This window comes from Hyaena hyaena, unplaced genomic scaffold, assembly GCF_003009895.1.
Source record: "Hyaena hyaena isolate Hyena2069 unplaced genomic scaffold, ASM300989v1 scaffold_725, whole genome shotgun sequence".
NCBI lineage: Eukaryota > Metazoa > Chordata > Mammalia > Carnivora > Hyaenidae > Hyaena > Hyaena hyaena.
In genome coordinates, this window is record NW_024081355.1 from 752,388 (window position 1) to 774,485 (window position 22,098).

A 22,098-nucleotide genomic window follows, 5' to 3' on the forward strand; every position below is an offset into this window, starting at 1 on the left:
GTTAAAAATAGAACTACCCTAACACCCAGCAATTGCACTACTGCGTATATAACCAAGGGATACAGATGTGCTGTTTCGAAGGTGCATGTGCACCCCAATGTTCATAGCAGTGCGATTGACAATAGCCAAAGTATGGAAAGAGCCCAAATGTCCATCAACAGATATATGGATAAAGAAGATGTGTATACATATACAATGGAATATTAGTCAGCAATCAAAAGGAATGAAGCCTTGCCATTTGCAACAACATGGATGGAACTAGAGGGTGTTATGCTAAGTGAAATAAGTCAGTCAGAGAAAGACAAATATCAAATGACTTCACTCACGTGTAGAATTTAAGATACAAAACAGATCAACATAAGGGAAGGGAAGCAAAAATAATATAAAAACAGGGAGGGGGACAAAACATAAGAGACTCTTAAATACAGAGAATAAACTGAGGGTTGCTGGAGGGGCTGTGGGTGGGGGGATGGGCTAGACGGGTGTTGGATGAGCACTGGGTGTTACACATAGGGGATGAATCACTAGAATCTACTCCTGAAATCATTATTACACTGTATGCTAACTTGGATGTAAATTAAAAATAATTAATTTTAAAAAATAAAATAAAATTGGAGCAAAAAAAAGAATCCATTGGGTCGAAGAATTACAGAAGACTTTGTGAAACATCTATGATTTATGTTTGTGAAACACCTATGATTTCTCTTAACCAATCTGTGAGGTGACTATTATTATTTTTATTTTATAGATAAGAACGTGAAGTAAGCTGCCTGTAGCAGACCTGATTTTCCAAAGACAGTTCCAACAAAATCTCCCAATCCACATCATGCTCTTCTGCAATGTGACCTTCTATTCCACCCGTTTTGAATAGGGAGCAGGGGGCTTTGGGACTTCTCTGACTGACAGAATACTGGGCCAGTTCCAGAGAAAGACACTACTGCCTGACAGCTTCTGCTTCCCGACTCAGTGCCCTGAGCAGCCACATAAGTCCCATTACTCTGCCAGAGACAGAGGCCATGTGGAGAGGACTGAGACATCAGACAAGGACTGGACTGTTAAGAGGAAAACACAGCTTGGAGATCCAGCCCACGAGAGCCTTCAGAGGGCTCCGTCACAAAGCACTATCTGACCACAACTACATAAAAGATCCCAAGTGAGAACTGCCCAATTGAACTGTGTAAATCCACAGAAACATGAGAGAGAATAAATTACTGGGTTTAAGACACTAAATTCTTTTTTTGTTAATGTTTTATTTATTTCTGAGAGAGAGAGAGAGCGCGCGAGCAGGGGAGGGTCAGAGAGAGGGAGACACAGAATCCGAAACAGGCTCCAGGCTTTGAGCTAGCTGTCAGCAAGAGCCCGACACGGGACTCGAACCCACGAACCATGAGATCATGACCTGAGCCAAAGCTGGACGCCTAACCGACTGAGCAACCCAGGTGCCCCAAGACACTAAATTCTGGGTGATTTGTTAGCCAGTAATAGAAAGCCCGAGCATTGCCCAAGTGTTAGAAAAGAGCTTTGAATCCTGGTTTTCTCTCATACTCTTTTCATTACACATTGACTAAAAATAACTATGCTTTTAGAGAAAGGAATAGAAACTATAATTTCCAGAGGACTGGATGGAAAAGTTTATAGCAAGGCTAAACAAGGCGCTGGGAAATTCAGCAGCCATTCAGTCACTCCATCTACTACAGGGGAGCATTATCCTGAGAAACACACAATTCAAGGTCTGAAGCCCTCAACCTCACAAACTCAGAAATCTAATTTAGCAGACTAAGGTAAGATCTGTTTCATGAAAAAAATTAATAAAACAAATTCAGAGGCCATATACATAAAACCTGAAATGCCAATTTACTTAATTTCAATGAGAAGAGAGTTATCAAGTGGCCCATTTACTTTTACTATCAACAGTCTTTCTCAATAGGCAAATCTGTCCAAAAAGCCTCATGGCACAGAGGAAAGAGTTTTAAAATCAGAAACCTGAATTCCAGTCTCAGGTCTCTTACTAATTACATAATATGGTCTTGCGGAAGTCACAGTCACTTTCTTAGACTCAATTTCCTCGTGTAAACTGGAGCGGCTTGCTTCACTGCTATACCTTATAAAGATGTTTGTAAAATACCTAATTCAGTGACTGGCACATTAGATAGCAGACATTTAAATAAATATAGCTATTATACTTATTAGAGATTACAATCATGTGCTAAACAAGGAGAGAATCAATGCAGTAAGACGAGTGATGTATAGCTTATCATCATGCTACAATAGCCTAACATACCCATCTCCACTCTGAGCAAGAACCAGATCCTCAAACTCAAGGACCTGGGATTCCTCTCCCCTTGGGCAGCACAGGGAAGAGCACAGCTGATGTTTGCCTCTGGCTTTCCTTTCTACTCCTTTGCTGCCGACCCACAATTCCCATACCTCCTTCTAAGAGACACACGGTTTCTCCTGACAAACTACATAATACAATTACTTGGCTATGTTTTTCTTAGTTACAATCACAGTTTAGTCTTGCTCTATAATGAAACTAGGAGACTGGATTTTAAGTGCTTATCTCTTGAGTCACTTCTAAAGATGGTTACTTTACATTTTAATTTTCCTAATTTTTTTCAGAGGTAATCTTAACTCTAATTTGGGGAAATGTCCATGAATTAAGGTACATTTGTAAAAGGCTCAAACAGGAACCAAACACAACCTCTCTCTACGTCTACACTCCTCTCACACGCAGACTTTGTTGGCCTTACTATCATCCTAATATACTCAGAGTTTTGAATTTTAAGCATAAATGGTTTATGTTGGAAGAAAGGAGGAGGGGTAAGGATGCCTAGGTGGCTTGGTCAGTTGAGTGTCCAAGTCTTGACTTTGGCTCAGATCATGATCCCAGGGTTGTGGGACTGAGCCATGCATGAGGCTCCATGTTGAGCGTGGAGCCTGCTTAAGATTCTTTCTCCCCCTCTGCCCCTCTCCCTCACTTGCATGTGCATACTCTCTAAAATAAAATAAAATAAGAGGAGGGACAAGCCAAGATAATGATAAGTATGCATTATACACCTGGTACTGTGGAAATCTCTCTCCTCTGCTTCAACATTAATACATCAAATCATCACACAAACACCCCAACCAAAATATTGCCAAAATATATAGTCCCCACAGTCACAAAGTTTTACTTAAAAAGATTCATTAGGTGATTTCTCTCATTTCATCTATAAAAGAGGAGTATAATAAACCTAATTACCCAGAATCATTGGAAACAGGAAGCCAGTTGTTTGCAACAAACAAAGCTGCTTTCCCCCTCGGGTCCAAATATTTATTGTATAAAAAAAACCCTAGTGAAGACGCTCAGTGGCAGGTACACTTGAATAAACTGCCTCAGATGCTCCACTGCCTGTTCCATCTAAAAATACCCACAAGCAGAAATCTTTTTCACCATTAATAGTCTGAATCAGGAACAACTCCCCAAGCAGAGCTTAGCCCTGATGCTTACCCACTTAGAAGAACAGCACAAGAGTGCACAAAGCCCTTGGAATACTAAAGAGAAAAGGAAAGGGTGCTTTTTAATGCATCGCTTTCTTTTCCTTCTTGTATTTCAAGGGCTCAATTATCAAAAAATGTGAGGTTTTGGCAGGACAATGAGCTACAAGCCCAGACTTATTTATATTAAGTCCCACGCTGAAATTTACACTCTTGAACTTTGTGCAAACTTTTGTCCAATATTTATTCAGAACATGAAATAGAATTGCTACTTATTTTCTAATTCCCACAGCTCTGCTTTTCTACATGCTCACTATCAGCATCTAAGTGGGTTTTTTAAATTTTATCTAAAACAGAAGCTTATTTTCTGTCTTTTCTAACAGAATCAAAAACTAAGATCACAATATTTAGTCATATCCTCTTGCTCATGTTCTGAGTATCACCTAGCAAAACTATTCAGAAGGATTAGGAATACAAACTGTCTGAAACACAGCATAGTGGGGCGCCTAGGTGGCTTAGTCGGTTAAGCGTCCGACTTTTGCTTAGGTCATGATCTCGCAGTTCGTGGGTTCGAGCCCCACGTTGGGCTCTGTGCTGACTGCCAGCTCAGAGCCTGGAGCCTGTTTCAGTCTGTGACTCCCTCTCTCTCTGACCCTCCCTGCTCACGCTGTCTCTCTCTCTCCTAGAAATTAAAAAAAATTAAAAAAATTAAAAAAAGAAACACAGCGTAGTTCCTAGGCCAGAACCCAGCACACCCAGGATTTCATGCCTGCTCACATCTACAGGTAAAAGACACTACTTTGTTCTAAAGACCTTTTCCATAAATCCCTTATGATTATTTCTTTTCAAACCAAGGTACACTTCCTCCCTTTTCAAAAGCATCAAGTGTACCCCAAAACAAAGACAACAGGGGCACCTGGGTGGCTCAGTCAGTTAAGCATCAGACTTCGGCTCAGGTCATAACCTCGCGCGGTTCGTGGGTTGGGCTGGAGCCCCACATCAGGTTCTGTGCTGACAGCTCAGAACCTAGAGCCTGCTTGGGATTCTGTGTCTCCCTCTCTCACTGACTCTCTCTCTCTCAAAAAAAATGAATAAACATTAAAAAACACACACACACAAAGACAATAAAACGTTCTGTTTCCAACTCCAGCATTACGTTCACGGTATTTGTAAGACCTGTTTCCCCATCTGTAAAATGAGAGCACAAATGCTTCCTCATTTACTTGTCTCCCCCAATTCTCCTTCAGGAAAACAAGAAAGTCTCGCTCATTTACGTGGCCAACTACTCATTTAAAAAGATGAAAGTTTCTAATTTAAGCATTTTGAACTCCAAAAATCTTAAATGATTGTTCCCTTGGTTATTAATTAGAAAGAAAACCAGTTTACCAAAAAAAAGAACATCAAGCTACAGTTTTACAGGTTTTAGTGTTATACGAAGATACCTATACAATTTAAATGTGATCCAGTTTCAGGACAATAAAATTGCTTTGATTTGTGGTCTTACTCCCTAAGAATAGTTAACATGCACAACTTTCACCATTTTGTTCCTTCATTCCAGGCCATGACTGAACATTGACATTATCAGAGCCTTCAAACAGGAGTGTACATATAATCAACCAACCTTCTTTAGCACATTGTGTAACAAGGCAGAAAATCAGGTCATGGGACAAAATGTTACTTAATATAAGCTTGATCGGATGACCAAGAAGCCACATTTTCTAAGGAAAAAAAAAAAAAAAACAGACTAAACTACAAAAATCATCAGAGAAAAAGTTAACTTCATACAACACAATATAGCCACAATAGATTTAGTTATAATGTTCTTTGCTCACACTAAAGGCAGCAAGAACCACCCGGTGGCATAGATATAAAATGGTAAGTGACCCAAAAAGTTTGTCTTTAGCTCTGATGTGTACCACAGCACCAGTTTGTACCAGTTTGGAGGACAACGTTTATCTTCTTGCATTCAGCTTAGGCTGACAGAATCTTCTTACATAAACTGACAACATTTATTCTCCCAGAAAATATATTCGAAGCTCTACATCCCAAGCACAATGCAGAAACAAAAGCAAGCTTGGTAGTGATGCTTGGGATTAAAAACCACTGAAATCATGTACAAAGCGTTTGTTCTAATGAAATCACACTTAGGGAAGTAAAGGCCCATAAGACAAACTTCTCTGAATATCCTAATCTTTGGTTACTTAGCCTCAAAATGAGAACTGAGCAATGTTTCAGAAGAGCTAAGTGGTTAAAAGCAGTGAAGCTGAGGTTTAAACAAAACTGGACCGGGAGCACAGAGAAACAAACCAACTATGTGATGTTGGGGAAGTCACACTTCATCAATGAATAGTACCTAGAACATTAACAATTTTCAACAAATTGTAGATTCTGAGCAATTTTAACATGCAACATTTCTCATAGCATCCATAAAGAAAAAAAAAGAAAAATATCTGTAAAAGGCTGGATTAAATAATGCTACTGAGTATGTTGCTTCACTGAATGATTTTTCAGAACCATTAATATGCCATTCTGTGTCATAAAAGGGGAAATGGATGAATGGAGACAAGAAAAGGATTTAACATGTAGCATTTACCATGATTCTGAATTCACAGTTAAGTCTCCAGGCACACAGTTTTGAGAAACACTGACTTAAACTGATTTCCAGATTTGAGATTCCATAAAGCAGTTCAATTTTACAACTGAAAAATTAAGAACCCACAAAGGACTGTCAACTTTTCTATTTTGCCAAGTAAAAACACTTTTAAAAAATCATTAGCTCCTATCACTGTCATTTCATTTTAAAAGTATCAATTTAGGGGCGCTTGGGTGGCGCGATCAGTTAAGCATCCGACTTTGGCTCAGGTCATGGTCTCAGGGTTCATGAGTCGAGACCCACATCAGGCTCTGTGCTGACAGCTCAGAGCCTGGAGCGTGCTTTGGATTCTACGTCTCCCTCTCTCTCTCTCTCTGCCCCTCCCCCACTCGTGCTGTTTTTCTCTCTCTCTCAAAAATAAACAAACACTGGGGCGCCTGAGTGGCTCAGGCAGTTGAGTGTCCAACTTCAGCTCAGGTCATGATCTCATGGTTCATGGGTTCAAGACCCACATCAGGCTCTGTGCTGAATGCTTGCTCAGAGCCTGGAGCCTGTTTTGGATTCTGTGTCCCCTTCTCTTTCTGCCTCTCCCTAGCTCATGCTCTGTCTCACTCTGTCTCTCAAAAATAAATAAATGTAAAAAGTTAAAAAAATAAACATTTAGAAAATTTTTAAAAAATAAAAATAATAAAAGTATAAATTAGAAACTAAAAATACAGGAATAAAGACTTTTAAAAAATTTTAACATCAATTTATTTTTGAGAAAGAGAGAGAGACAGAGCACAAGCAAAGGAGGGTGAGAGAGAGAGGGAGACAGAGAAACTGAAGTAGGCTCCAGCCTCTGAGCTGACAGCATAGAGCCTGACACGGGGCTCCAACCCACAAACCTTGAGGTCATGACCTGAGCTGAAGTTGGATGTTTAACTGATTGAGCCACCCAGGTGCCCCAGGAATAAGAAAGACTTAGATTACATTTTTAACAGATTTTTTTTAATGTTTTAAGATTAAAAGATATTTAAAAAGATTTTACATTACATTAAATAAGAGATTTTTAAATAAAATAATTTAGCACTGCCCTCCTTTCTACCTTGTACCCACAAAGCAATCCCAGAACCTCTGAGGCAGATCTCTTCATCAAAACACAACAGTGAAGACACTCCATCACTGAGGTAAGAAAACTTTACAAATACGATTATTTTACTTCAGGGACTCTCAGGTTAGGAAAGATCACATACAAACTGGTTGATAAAAGTAATCATTGACCTTTTACAAAGTAAGAAAATAGGGGCGCCTGGGTGGCTCCGTTGGTTAAGCGTCCAACTTCGGCTCAGGTCATGATCTCACGGTTCATGGGTTCAAGCCCCACATCGGGCTCTGTGCTGACAGCTAGCTCAGAGCCTGCAGATGGCTTTGGATTCTGTGTCTCCCTCTCTCTCTCTGACCCTCCCCTGCTCATGCTGTCTCTATCTCTCTCTCTCTCAAAAATAAATAAAACATTAAAAAAAAGAAGAAAATAATGAGTTAACTGAAGAACTTTAAAACTAAAAGAAACAAGGAAAGATTTTATAAAATAGTCCTAATAAAGAAATTATCCCAGGCCAAATTTACCTGTCACTGAATCACAAGTCTTCAAAAAGGTTTTACTTTATTCAGTCAACATTACCAGCATTAAGATGTACTGTTTTGTTTCATTTAACAAAGGGAAATCTTGGCATTGCTTTATATTATGATGTCCTCAATCCTAACATTTTCAAGACTGTTCATTATCATAAAACAAGAGAATATAGCTTATAGCTTACAAAGGAGATTCAATTTGGAAGTAAAATCTTTATCCCAGTAAAAGTAATTCAGTGGAGGGGTGCCTGGGTGGCTCAGTCAGGTAAGCGTCCGACTTCAGCTCAGGTCATGATCTCAAGGTTCGTGGGTTCAAGCCCCACGTCGGGCTCTGTGCTGAAAGCTAGCTTAGAGCCTGGAGCCTGTCTTCAGATTCTGTGTCTCCTTCTTTCTCTGACCCTCCCCTGCTCACGCTGTCTCTCTCTCTCTCTCTTTCTCTCTCTCTCTCAGAAATAAATAAAACATTAAAAAAATTTTTAAATAAAAAATAAAAAGTAATTCAGTGGAAAATAAAAAGAATAATTCAGTGGATATCACATGATCTATGTGGAAAAATTACAGCACAAAATTCCTTCACACAAAAATTTTTTAAAAAACCTAAAAATTCAAATCACTAAACCACAGAGAGTTATAAACACAACCGCTTCATTTTACAAACAAAAACTAAGGCCCTTGAAAGATTCAGTAATTTGTTTAAAGGTTAAAACTTTTTCCCCCACAATGCTATATTTTTTTACATATAATAAGTAAGTTAAACCACTTATAGGAAGGTCTGATAAGCTGTAAAAGGAGAACTAATGGTTAGTTCTACAGCTGACACAAGTTTGTTTATTCTGAAAACTACCTAAAATGCACAAAAATGCATTTGCTCTCATGTTAAGATATCTACCTCATTTTAATCTTTAAACAGAAAGTCAAACCTAGGAGGAAATATTTAAATCCTAATTCACTACTCATTGATCCCAACATTTTATGAATTTCCTTACTTCTTCTGGACGCAGTCTTCCTAGTACAGCTCCTGAAACATAGCAGGCACCACTGAATCGTTCTTGAATGAATGGAAATAGAGTACTGTCATTACTGCATGAACTAGTGCCTATATATTTTGATGTTATTATCAAACACAAACCAATTTCTAAGTGATATTCATCACAAATAGAGTGTATATGTGTAGTATCTAAGAAAATATCCAGACTAGGGGCACCTGGGTGGCTCAGCAGGTTAAGCATCCGATTTGGCTCAGGTTATAATGTCATGGTTTGTGGGTTCAAGCCTTGCATCAGGCTCTGTGATGACAGCTTGGAGCCTCCGGCCTGCTTCAGAGTCTGTGTCTCCCTCTCTTTCTGCCCTTCCCCCACTCATGCTCTATGTTTCTCAAAAATACATAAAGGTTAAAAAAAACTTTTTAAAGAAAGTATCCAGACTCAATTTTATACTCAGAAAGAGAATCAGACATACTTCTTGAACCCTTTTATTTTATACCAACAGTGTTGCAGGATGAGATAAACCTATCTAATGGACTTACTAAAAATAATGGGAACTCTCAATCTGCTCATCTTCTATTTTTTAAGTTTACTTATTTTGAGAGAGAGAACACATAAGTAAGGGGCAGACAGAGAGGGAGAGACAGAACCCCAAGTAGGCTCTGCATGGAAAGCGAGGAACCCAGTGTAGGGCTTGAACTCAGGAATTGTGAAATCATGACCTGAGCTGAAATCAAGAGTCAATGCTTAACTGACTGAGCCACCCAGGTGCCCCTTAAGATTTTATTTTTAAGTAGTCTTACATCCAACGTGAGGCCCAAACCTACAACCCCAAGACGATGAATCACTCCACCGAGTAAGCCAGGCACCCCTCAATCTGCTCATCCAATACTGACCATCTGTTAAACCGAATGCCAGTGTATGGAGTGCCTGGGTGGCTTACTCAGTTAAGCGTCTGACTTTCGCTTAGGTCATGACCTTGTGGGTCGTGGGTTCGAGCCCCGCGTCGGGCTCTTTGCTGACAGCCAGCTCAGAACCTGGAGCCTGTTTCAGAGTCTGTGACTCCCTCTCTCTCTGACCCTCCCCTGCTCACGCTGTCTCTCTCCCTCTCTCCTAGAAATAAATAAAACATTAAAAAAAAATTTTTTTTTAAAAGAATGCCAGTATAATCTTAAAACAAGTCTCCCTCATTGAATCAGCACCTACACTTGACATAGAATAACAAACCAGTAATTTTAGTAATTAATAACATTGAAAATTTTAGGGAATTAAACACTTTTATGATTCTCACTTATCAACATTACCTTCGACCACTTTTTAACTTAAAACATGCAAACTAAGACTAGCAGTGAAAATTAATTTGCTGAATTTCCATTTACATTTTACTAAACAGAAAGTAATTGTATCATTATAGTTTTCACACTACATCAACAATCAAAATTAACCACAATTTTTTCAAACCAACAGGCTTAAGGTACAAAATTTCTATTCCTCAACTTATCTTAACGAGGAATACTAATGCCTCTAAACATTTGACAGTGACCATATAATAAGATCAGAACTTAACAGCTGGCACGATAGATAAAAGTCAGAGAACTAATCATCTTTTTTTTTAATATTTTATAGTTTATTTATTTTTGAGACAAGAGAGAGACAGAACATGAACGGAGGAGGGGCAGAGAGAGAGGGAGACAGAATTTGAAACAGGCTCCAGGCTCTGAGCTGTCAGCACAGAGCCTAACGTGGGGCTCGAACCCATGAACCGCGAGATCATGACCTGAGCTGAAGTCGGATGCTTAAGGAACTGAGCCACCCAGGCGCCCCAAATCATCTTAATAACTTAGAGAATAATGCAGCTCACACTACCACTTAAATTACAGAAGATTCACTAGAAGCAGCTAAATTCCACTCAACAAATTCGGTTACAAATAATGACTAAACAGTGCCTGGGTGGCTCAGTGAGTTAGGCATCTGAACCTTGATCTGGGCTCAGGTCATGACCTCACAGTGTGTGGCACTGACCCCGAAAAAAGTTCTGTGCTAACAAGTGCGCAGCCTGCTTGGGATATTCTCTCTCTCTCCCTCTCTCTCTCTCTCTCTCTGCCCGTTCCGCACTTGTGCTTGCTCTTGCTCACACACGCTCTCAAAATAGATAAACTATAAAAAAATAATAATTACTTTGCTTACAGGAAAACATTTTCCCATTTTATCATTCTTCTTTTCTTTTGTTTATAATTTCTTTAATTGCTTTAAATTTTAAAGTTTGTTAATAACTTTGCTTAAAAAGCCAATCAGCTATTTATATGGAGGGCAGGTAAATATGGGAAGCTCTTCTGTTTATAAGTTGTCAGATACAAAAGCAAAGCTACGTTAAAAAAAAAACAAGAGACTCAACTCTGCCCTGCCCCCAACTAATGGTAAGTAGTCCATCTTACTGATGCTTTGAGACTGACTGCTTTGAGTCAGACTTTTGTTCATTAGTCTACACATCTGTGCTCTGTTTTAGGGTATTTTATAAACACTAGGATTCCCATGATTTTCAACATGTACAAAAGCGGAAAGTAGTAGAAAGAAAAGGCCTACAATTATAATTCCTTCATTCAATAAATACTTACTGAATGAATACTATGCACCAGGTACTGCTCTAACCACTGATAAACAAGGAAGTAGCAATATGACCAGTGGTGAGGAAATGAGAAATTTAAAGGTATAAAGGAAGAATTGTCTAAAAGTAAACCAATCTAAAAGACAAACTCTGAATCCTGCAGCACTGCAAAGTATTACACTAACACTGGAAATTATAAGCAAAAGAAAAGAATGATAAAATGGGAAAATGTTTTCCTGTATGACTAGAAGGCATCTCAATGAGGAAAATGCAATCATCTAGGGGACTTTCTGAATACTTACTGAAGTGTTTCGGCTGTCATAGCAATTTTAAAATGCTACTGACATTTAATGGACAGAGGCAGAAAAGCATAGGAAACTGCAGCACAAATAAATATTTCTATTCATATGGATAGTTACCTTCATATGGATAGTTGAGATTAAAAAACATCTTTATCAAAGCCTAGGTCCTACCTCCATTCTATATATAAACACCAAGCCTTTCTGATTAATTTTAATATGCATTAAATGTCCAGAAAAACAACTGAATAAAATCAGAAAAATATACTTTATTTGTGCCTTTTCAAAGAATTGCATATCACGATATTAAAGTTGCAAATACTCTTGGGACACCTGGATGGCTCAGTTGGTTAAGCGTCCAACTTTGGCTCAGGTCATGATCTCACGGTTCTTGAGTTTGAGCCCTGCATCGGGCTCTGTGCTGACAGCTCAGAGCCTGGAGCCTGCTTTAGATTCTGTGTTTCTCTCTCTCTTTGCTTCTCCCCCACTCATACACTCTCCCTCAAAAATAAATAAATACTAAAAAGAATTAAAGTTGCAAATATTCTTTATTTTTTTTTAACATTTATTAATTTTGAGACAGAGCATGAGTGGGGGAGGGGCAAAGAGAGAGAAAATGACACAGAATCCAAAGCAGGCTCTAGGCACTGAGCTGTCAGCAGAGAGCCTGATGCAGAGCTCAAACCCACAAACTTGAAATCATCACCTGGGCTGAAATCAGAAGCTTAACAGACTGAGCCACCCAGGCATCCCACAAATACTCTTTTAACAGTCTACTCAGGTAGTTGTTATGTCTACATTTGGTGCCGACATCCAGGACATTATACATACCTTTGTTATGGACAACTGAGTACATACTGAAATATTTATCATTTTGTCATGAATTATTTTTTTTATTTATCCTTTATCTTACAATGAGAGAATTCTTTTATTTTTTAAAAAACTTTATGTGTATGAAATTGTACCATATGAATTCCATTTCATTAAAGGGAGCATTTCAAAATATTTATCATACAAAGAGGGCACTGGGTCTGATAAGTTTGGGGCCCACGAAGCTAGAAGATCAGCATCACACATGCAAGTGAGCATGCTCAAAGGAGGGGCAGAGAGAGAGGGAGACAGAATCCCAAGTAGGCTCCACGCTGATAGCGCAAAGCCCCACATGGAGCTCTATCCCATGAACCTCAAGATCATGACCTGAGCTGAAATCAAGAGTCAGAGGAGGGGTGGGCTTGGATAGCTGAGTCAGTCAAGCATCTGACTTTGACTCAGGTCATGATCTCACACTGAGTTTGAGCCCCACCTTGGGCTCTGTGCTGTCAGTGCAGAGCCTGCTTCAGATTGACTCTCTCCCTCTCTCTGTCTCTCCCCTGCCCACATGGCCTCTCTCTCTCTCTAAACTTAAAAACAAAACAAAACAAAACAAAAAAGTCAGATGCTTAACTGACTGAGCCACACAGGCGCTCCCAGAGCCAACTTGCTTCTATTTGACATGCGTGTACCTGCCAACGTCTAAGGAATTCTGACTTGCTAGTAACTGAACTTAAAGAAAGGATTTTTTTTTTATTATAAATTGGTATTCATTTATTTTTTATTATACTTTATTATCAAGTCGGTTTACATATAACACTCAGTATTCATCCCAATAAGTGCCCTCCTCCATGCCCATCACCCCCCTTTCCCTCTCTCCCACCCCCATCAGCCCTCAGTTTGTTCTTGGTATTCAGGGGTCTCTCATGGTTTGCCTCCCTCCCTTTCCCCAACTATTAAAGAAAGGATTTTTTAAAAATCTTTCAGAAAAACCTAAACTTCTGAAAGTGAAACTGTGAGAACTACCTAAAATGTTTCTACTAAGGGGCACCTGAATGGCTCATTTGAATTCAGCTCAGGTCATGATCCCAGTCATGGGATCAAGCCCCCAACCCCGCACCCACACTCCCATCAGGCTCTGCACTGACTGCTCAGAGCCTGCTTGGGATTCTCCTCTCTCTACCACTCCCCTGGTCATGCAAGCTCTCTCTCAAAATAAAGACATCATTTTTAATTTTTTTTAATGTTTTTTATTTATTTCTAGGAGAGAGAGAGAGAGAGAGAGAGAGACAGACAGCATGAGCAGGGGAGGGTCACAGAGAGAGGGAGTCACAGACTGAAACAGGCTCCAGGCTCTGAGCTGGCAGTCAGCACAGAGCCCGACGTGGGGCCCAAACCCACGAACCGCGAGATCATGACCTAAGCGAAAGTCGGACGCTTAACCGACTAAGCCACCCAGGCGCCCCAAAGACATCATTTTTAAAAAAACATTTATGGGGGCGCCTGGGTGGCTCAGTTGGTTAAGCGTCTGACTTCAGCTCAGGTCATGATCTCATGGTTCATTGGTTTGAGCCCAGTGTCGGGCTCTGTGCTGACAGCTATCTCAGAGCCTGGAGCCTGCTTCAGATTCTGTATCTCCCTCTCTCTCTGACCCTCCCCTCCTCATATGGTCTCTCTCTCTCTCTCAGAAATAAATATTATAAAAAATTAAAAAAAAAACATTTAGGGGCACCTGGGTGGCTTAGTCGGTTAAGCGTCCGACTTTCGCTTAGGTCATGATCTCGCGGTTCGTGGGTTCGAGCCCCGCGTCGGGCTCTGTGCTGCCTGCCAGCTCAGAGCCCGGAGGTTGTTTCAGAGTCTGTAACTCCCTCTCTCTCTGACCCTGCCCTGCTCACGCTGTCTCTCTCTCTCTCTCCTAGAAATAAAACATTAAAAAAATTTTTTTTAAAAATTAATACTATGGTAGGGCCCTATTTCTCTACAAATAAGTACTGATCATTCCTACACTACGTTTCAATCCAAGACTCTGCTCTGGCATTACAGAACCTGCTTGGGATTTCCTCTCTCTCTGCCCCTCCCCATTCACACGGTCTCGGTCTCTCTCAAAATAAATAAATAAATAACCAACCTTTAAAGACACTAAAACTTTAAACACAAAATCTCCTGAGCTCATAAAATTTCTAAGAGAGCTATAAGAGAATGAGAAATTAAAACTTGATGGATGCTAAGATGAGCTATACAGAAACTAAAGGTTAGGTTTGTTGTGTGCTTTTTGCTTTGTTTTCAAACTGGTATTTCCAGGTGCCTTACCAAGTTACAAGTGGTGTTACTACCTCAATTAATTCCCAACTGACAAAAAAATGTGGATACTTTTCTTTTAGAAGTTACTCTACAGTGTGTAACTTGAGAGGAGTAATCCAATTCCTCTGGTCTCAGTAACCACAAGGAGAGAAAGTAACCCCAACAGATAAAGCTATAGACAGCAGCCTCTAACTACCGTTCTAAATAATCCCTCTCACCAGGGCTTTGGCTAAAATTATATGGTCTCAATTATCTTACTGAAAATCCTCATCACGATCCCAAAATTAGGGGGAAAAAAAGCCACATCAGAACAAATCTCTATTCTCACCAAATCAAACAGTCTCTATCCTCACCAGGGTTCTTCAACCTCACTCTCTTGCCATCTTGGGCCCAATAATTTTTTGTTGTAAGGGGCTGTCCTGTGCACTGTAGAATGTCAGCAGCATCCCAAGCCTCTACCCACTAGAAGCCAGAATAACTCTCCCCCTCCCTGCAATTGTGACAACCAAAAATGTCTACAGACATTGCCAAATATTCTCCTGGGAGGCTAAACTACTCCCAGTTGAGAACCACTGCTTTACACTATCTCCTTTATTGCTCATTAAGCTGTGAAGAGAGGAAAAGGAAGTCAGCATGGAACGCCTGGATGGCTCAGTCAGATAAGCAGGAGTCTTGATTTCAGTTCAGGTCATGATCTTACTGTTCCATTCGTGAGTTGGAGCCCTACCTCTGGCCTGCACTGACAGCATGGAGCCTGCTTAGAATTCTCTCCCTCTCTCCCTGCCCCTCCCCTGCTCTCACACAGGCTCTAGCACACACTCTCTCTCTCAAAAAAATAAATCAACTTAAGAAAAGGAAAAAGAAGTCAGCAGCAACAGGCTTATTCTTAGATCCTTCTAATTTGACTGTATATAAAGGATTAGAAGCAATCCACACCTTCTTTCCTCTTCTAAATAAGAGGACTATCTGAAAGACCTTAGCATTTTCTCCCTGAATGTAAATAAAGGTCATAAAAGGCCAGGTAAACATAAAGAAACACAAAGTGTTACCATCCAGTTGGTACTTCCCAAAAAAGTACAAGGGATTTTACCTGCAGTAAGTTTAATATTTTTGTTCTTCCTCATACTGAAAAAAATCCCACAGATTTCCCCAATATATGTATGTCGATATATCAGCAGAATTTCAAGGCCAAAACTAGCCTTCTACTTATAAAAATACATATTTCTTATTTCTAGATCCTGGAAGGGAATATATTTACTGACACTGTATATTGAAACTTCACACAGTAGTATCTATATTTTACAGCACTAGCACCTTTTTGATAAAGATCTCACAACACTAACTTTTTAAATATAACTATTGGGTATTCAACTTATCATATCATTCAAGTAATATTTATAAGCAAGTGCTACATAGTACTAGATAGTCCAGCAGGCTTTTTAGCTGGTGAGTCACCAATATCGGAATCTAAGATATCTAATAATTAAAACCTCACAGGACACCTGGGTGGCTGTCAGTTGAGCGATGACTCTTGATTTCAGTTCAGGTCATAATCTCATGGTTCACAGGATGGAGTCCCCAGTAGGGTTCTGTGCTGACAGCACAGAGCGTGCTTTATACTCTTTCTTCCCTCTCTCTCTGCCCCTCCCCCGTGTGCACATTCATATGCACACACACTCTCAAAATAAATACTTAGAAATTAAATAAATAATAAAATCTCTCAGGGGCGCCTGGGTGGCTCAGTTGGTTAACTGTCCGACTCTTGATTTCAGCTCAAGTCATGATCTCCCATGGTTTGTGGGTTCAAGCCCTGTACAGGACTCCACCCTGACAGCAGGGAGCCTGCTTGGGATTCTCTCTCTCCCTCTCTGACCCTCCCCAGAGCTCTCTCAAAAATAAATTAATAAACTTGTAAAAATAAAATAAAACCTCTCTGGCCCAGCTCATATCACTAAATTCCTTCCCCAAGTTCAGTAACACTACTAACACTACATGGACACTGCTCTGGGATCTCAGTATGAATCATGCAACTTAAACAGCCAGGTCAGTAGGCTTAGAGTTTTAAGAGTCACAAAGTCTTTAAGAAATGTACTTAAAAATTTTTTATTTAAAAAGAATTGTACTCTTTAACTACTCTTATTATGGAGTGGTTAGAAAGTTTTCCTGTACTAGAGTTATTTCAAACACAGCACCACGATAATCCCTTATATAGCATCCGGTAAAGAAGCAAAGGTAATATTACTTATTGACAAGAATGACATTTTATTAGAGCAAAGATGATACTATAAGCAGATGTGAGAGAGAAGCCTGTTAGTTCCTTCAGGCAGAGGTGAGTAATACACTGGCAGCCCTTAATTAGACTGGTCTCTTTCTGGATCTGGATACTCCGATCTCCATAAAACACTTAAGAATCATCCTGATCTCATCAATACCAAAAGACGTTTACTCTGCATATGATTTATCTCACCTATTTAATGAAAACTCTACCAGATTCAATCTCAGGTAATATTCTCCAGCCTTGATTTAAAAGAGGGGCAGGGTAATGTGCAGATGGAATGACACCTTGACGTTCTATGACACAGTCCTATATGGTACTACTCAGTCATCCCTCAAAGTAGCATAGTGTCTCCATCAGTCTTGGCTTCACACTGTCTCTCAATAGGACAGTCAGGTGAGGCAGCAGCTTCTGCTGTGCTTTGAAAATAATTTTAAATTACCCGAAAATACACAATGCCATTTACCCAATCATACGTAAACTTGAAGCGCTAAGGGCTTTAAACCATATAATCAAATTCTCTTATTTTAAAATCCAAATTTCACAGGGCACCTGGGTGGCTCAGTCGGCTGGGTGTCCGACTTCAGCTCAGGTCATGATCTCACGGTTCGTGGATCTCACAGTTCAAGCCCTGCGTCTGGCTCTGTGCTGGCGGCTGGCTCAGCGCCTGGAGCCTGCTTCTAATTCTATGTCTCCCTCTCTCTCTGACCCTCCCCTGCTCACGCTGTCTCTATCTCTCTCTCAGAAATAAAGAAAACATTAAAAAAAAATTTTAACCCAAATTTTACTAAAATTATTTTCACTGTGAATAGGAAAATACTTTTCAGTAAGAGAAATTCCTAAATCAATAGTCACTTCTAGAATGGAGACTCTTTTTTGAAATCTAATGATAACACTGCCATTGAATATATTTTCATTCTAAAATTCTCTTGATTTCTCATTTCTGTGTATCTTTTTCTTAAATGAATCTTTTCTTCTCTCTTATCTGGGAGAATCCAAACCAAAGACACACAAAGCTAAAATGGATGAATCAGGATTAGCAGTAAGACGTGTTATTTCAGCAAATTAACTCAACTAAATTTGGTTTAACTTACATAGCATTAGGCATACTCCAATCTCTCTCAGAAGTTATCACCAAATTTTTTTTTAATACAGACATTAAAGTTAGCTGGGCCCATGAATCTTTCATAGTAGTAGCGTTGACAAGAAAAACAATCAACAAAAACCTAAGGGGAGTTTCAGGACTAAACCATTTGGGGAAGCTATGGCTATTGCCTGCACACACTTCCAAATAAATCAAGAAGTTCTGTACGCCAGGGGCGCCTGGGTGGCTCACTCGGTTAAGCATCTGACTTTGGCTCAGGTCATGATCTCACAATCTATGGATTCGAGCCCATCAGGCTCTGTGCTGACAGCTCAGAGCCTGGAGCCTGCTTCAGATTCTTTGTCTCCCTCTCTCTGTCCCTCTCCCTACTTGTGCTGCCTCTCTCTCAAAAATAAGTATTAAGGAAAAATAAAAAAAGAAATAAAAAAAGAAATTCTATACCCTAGAAATTGGGGAAGGCAGAAGAAATGAGTTCCAAAACCTTGCAACTTAGTTCCACTGAACACCATTATGATTCTGCACGGCAAATAAACTGGCAAGAGATGAGATGGTTCTGAAGCAGTCCTTCCCACTGACTGGGTCAAGAAACCCACTTAGCACTAACTCATTAAAAGCTGACAACAGGGGAGCCTGGGTGGCTCAGTAGGTTAAGTGGGACTTCAGCTCAGGTCATGATTCATGCTCACGGTTCATGGGTTCCAGCCCCGCATCGGACTATGTGCTGACAGCTAGCTCAGAGCCTGGAGCCTGTTTCAGATTCTGTGTCTCCCTCTCTCTCTCACTCTGACGGTCCCCTGCTCAGGCTGTCTCTCTGTCGTTCTCTCTCTCTCTCTCTCTCTCTCTCTCTCTCTCTCTCTCAGAAATTTAAAAAAAAAAAAAAGCTGACAATAAATCTCAATAGTCCACTTCTGGTGTTCAGAGAGAACAACTCTCAGGGACAACTGTTCTTGTGATCCAACTAGCACAAGAGTAGCACCCTTTTGAGATGCAAACTACATCTAGACAAAGAAAAGCTTTATTCCAGAAAACCTGGCTCCGGATACCCTCAGAAGGACATCTGGTTTCCCATAACATTCATCCAGTTCAAGAAACAACGCATGCCGACTGTCTGCTAAGTACTTACAATGAAGGAATCTCAAGTTTACATAAAAAATTATTTTTGAAATTAACTTTTCAACATTTTACTATATATGTGGAAATCATATTGCTGACTTACCAGTGTTTGAGTTGTTTTTTTTTTTTCAGTAGCAGAGTCAGGTTTGTACTGAACCAGATACTTACTGACCTGATCAATCTTACAACCGACATGTTCAAGGTGACGGTCTAGGGTTAAGGATACAGAAATGGCCAGGAAACAAGATGAAACTCACTGGCTCATGTATGAGTCAAACCTCACTATACCTTTTTCTAAAAAGGCAATGACAACAATGATTTACTAAGTGTTTCTTCCCTCCTCCTCAATTTACTCTTTTCTACTGCAGTCCTCAATCTGAATTCTACCAATCCTTCAAAACTCAATTTAAATGCCATCTCAACAGTAACTTCTTCCATGACTTCACATCACCAACGCTACTGTACCCTCTTCTCACTGAATTCTAAACCATATATTATCCATCCTCATTCACCTGTTGTTACTTTTTCCATGTTTGTCTGGTCTTTCCAACAAAACTGTGAGGTCTTTAAGGGCAGGAACCATGTATTCCTTGGTACTGCCTCCAGGATATTCTGCTGGGAACCTTACATGTACACAGGAAGTATTCAGTTATATTTAACTGCATTGAGTTTCAACTTACAAATCAGGTATGACAGACAATAAATGAGACTCAAAAGATCAATAAGTTCTCCTCCAGGCATCAAACTAAGACTTCTAAAAACACCTACTAAGTCTTTCAAACTACCCCTTTTCAAAAGCATGAAGCAGGGACTTGAGAAGTTAAGAGAAGATATAATAAGCTGTGGCAAGTTAGACTGTTTTCTCATTTTTTAAAGCAAACAGTGAGCAGCACTTAAAGATCAGAAGACCACAATGTTCAACAAGGCATCGCATTCAGCATGTCACTGGTCACACATACTGGCTGAATCCCAAACTCCCTCTCTGTGGTTAAGAGAGGTTTCCAGAGGCTTTGGTGTCTGCTGACCAAAAAAAAAAAAAAAAAGCAAAAACAAACAAACCAAAAAAACCCACAAGGCATCTGCTCTTCTTAGCCCTAAAATATGGCAAAAAGTGTGCGCACACATACACAGCCCAATCGGCAAGCAAAAGTGAAACAGCACATCGATGAAACTATGTCCCTGGAGTTATAGGGAGTGGGGCAAATAGAGGAAAGAAAATGCCATAAAAGCCTGAAGAGTCACTTTTAGGTGAAAAGACTAAAATAAAATACCCTTTAGACCTTATATCCTTAATTCACTAGATAGACTCCATCTATTTCTAAGGAATAAGACACACAGACAGACTTTAGCAGGTTTTCTCGCAGACCGCACTGAGACACCATAAACACGGAGGTGAGTCCTGATGTAGCCACCCTGTCTTAAGGCTGAACCTGGATATTTCCAAAGAAAAGAACAACCATAAGTAATTCTCAAGATGGCTGGCCAAGGGCAGAATTACCATTCATCCGTGTGGCTCTCCTTGCAGTAGCTCATAAGCCAACCCAAAAGAGCCGGGTCTGGAGGGTTGCAGCTGGCTTGCTTGCTGCAGAAGCACATTTTTTACAGCCACAGCACCACCTCTCTGGAGGCTGGTGGACAGTCCGGCAGAAACGGGTGAAAACCAATTTTATGTCAAAGGACGCAGCCCCCAGCATTCCGTCCTGGATCTTTTCTGATTAAGAGACAGACTCGGGGAAAAAAAAAAAAAGAGAGAGACAGACTCGGAGAAGGGGGACAAGGGCGGCAGGTGGTGCACAAGCAAGCTGCAACAATACGCCCTGCCTTCTTCCCAGAGCCATTTCCTTCAACAGTGACAGGGAGTCACGGGCGGTCTGCAAGTCATTAGTACACTTGTTTTCACTTTCACAAGAACCCTGGAAGCCGCTGAAGGGCAAAATCCCCTCACCTCCCCAGAGTTACCTTCCAACCCTCTTTTTCTCTCGGTGCTAGCTTCCTACCTTCCCTAGGGACAACGGAAGAGGGACAATCCTCAGCCACCCGCTATTTGGCTCCACTGGGGAGGGGGGAGGGGGAGGGGGAGAGGGCTCTGGTTAAAAGTGGAAAAGGCCGTAGAGGAAGGTGAGAAAACTGCAGAAAGAGTATCGAGGATGCGGGCGGAGGGAAGAGGTCATCGTGGGAAGGAGACAAGAGTGAAAAAGAAGGAAAGAAAAATCGAGGAGAAGAGTTGTCAGAAAACTTGATCGACAAAGCTAAGATCGACAAAAAGATGGAGGGGAGCGGGTACAGGGATGAGAGAGGAGCGAGGGGCAGGTGGACCGTCCGAGGGGGTAAAGGGCCGGGCGGGAGCTCGGGGGCCGGGGCTGGGACGCCCGGGGTCTGGAGCCCGCCACAGGGGAACAGCGAGCAGCGGGGTATTTGGAAGACTGAAGTCAGAGGGACCCGGGCTGCGGGGAACCCATTCGGGGACTTCGGGGCTCGGGAGCCAGGCGGATGCCCAAGCGCGGAGGGCACAGGGCTCTTACCGGTAGTTTGGGGCTGACCTCGCCCTTGCAAAAGTGGCAGAAGAACCGGTGCGCGGCCACAGCAGCGCCTGCGCCCGCCCCGGCCGCCGAGGCCTCCGCCATCTTTCTCTTCCGCCGCCGCTGTCCGAGAGGGCAGCGGCCCGTCCCTCGCCAGGCCGCTACCTCCCGGCTGCGGTCGCCGCCCTCGGCCGCCGCCGCCGCTCCCTCAGCGCGGCCCGCGGCTCCAGAGCCCGCGTCGGTCACGTGAGGCCGCCGAGGCCGCCGGACCCAGCGAGCGGGCGGCGCGGACGGCGACCCCGCGGCCCGCCTCCCGGCACCAGCGAGGCGCAGGAAGGAGAGTCCGTCCGCCGCGGCCCGCCAGTCGGCTCTTCTCTTCAGACGGCGGCTCGCAGGTCCTCCAG

General features: G+C 41.3%; 1 protein-coding gene across 1 annotated transcript in view; it reads right to left on the reverse strand.

Moving 5' to 3' along the window:
- The window catches only part of RNF115 (ring finger protein 115), an 87,896-nt gene extending 65,799 nt beyond the window's left edge, over positions 1-22,097 (reverse strand). The window contains exon 1 of the mRNA XM_039217864.1: positions 21,698-22,097. Coding sequence (XP_039073795.1) covers positions 21,698-21,799 — 102 coding nt within the window. The 5' untranslated portion in view covers positions 21,800-22,097. The remainder of the gene's footprint in view (positions 1-21,697) is intronic.
- Position 22,098: the final 1 nt, after the last annotated feature.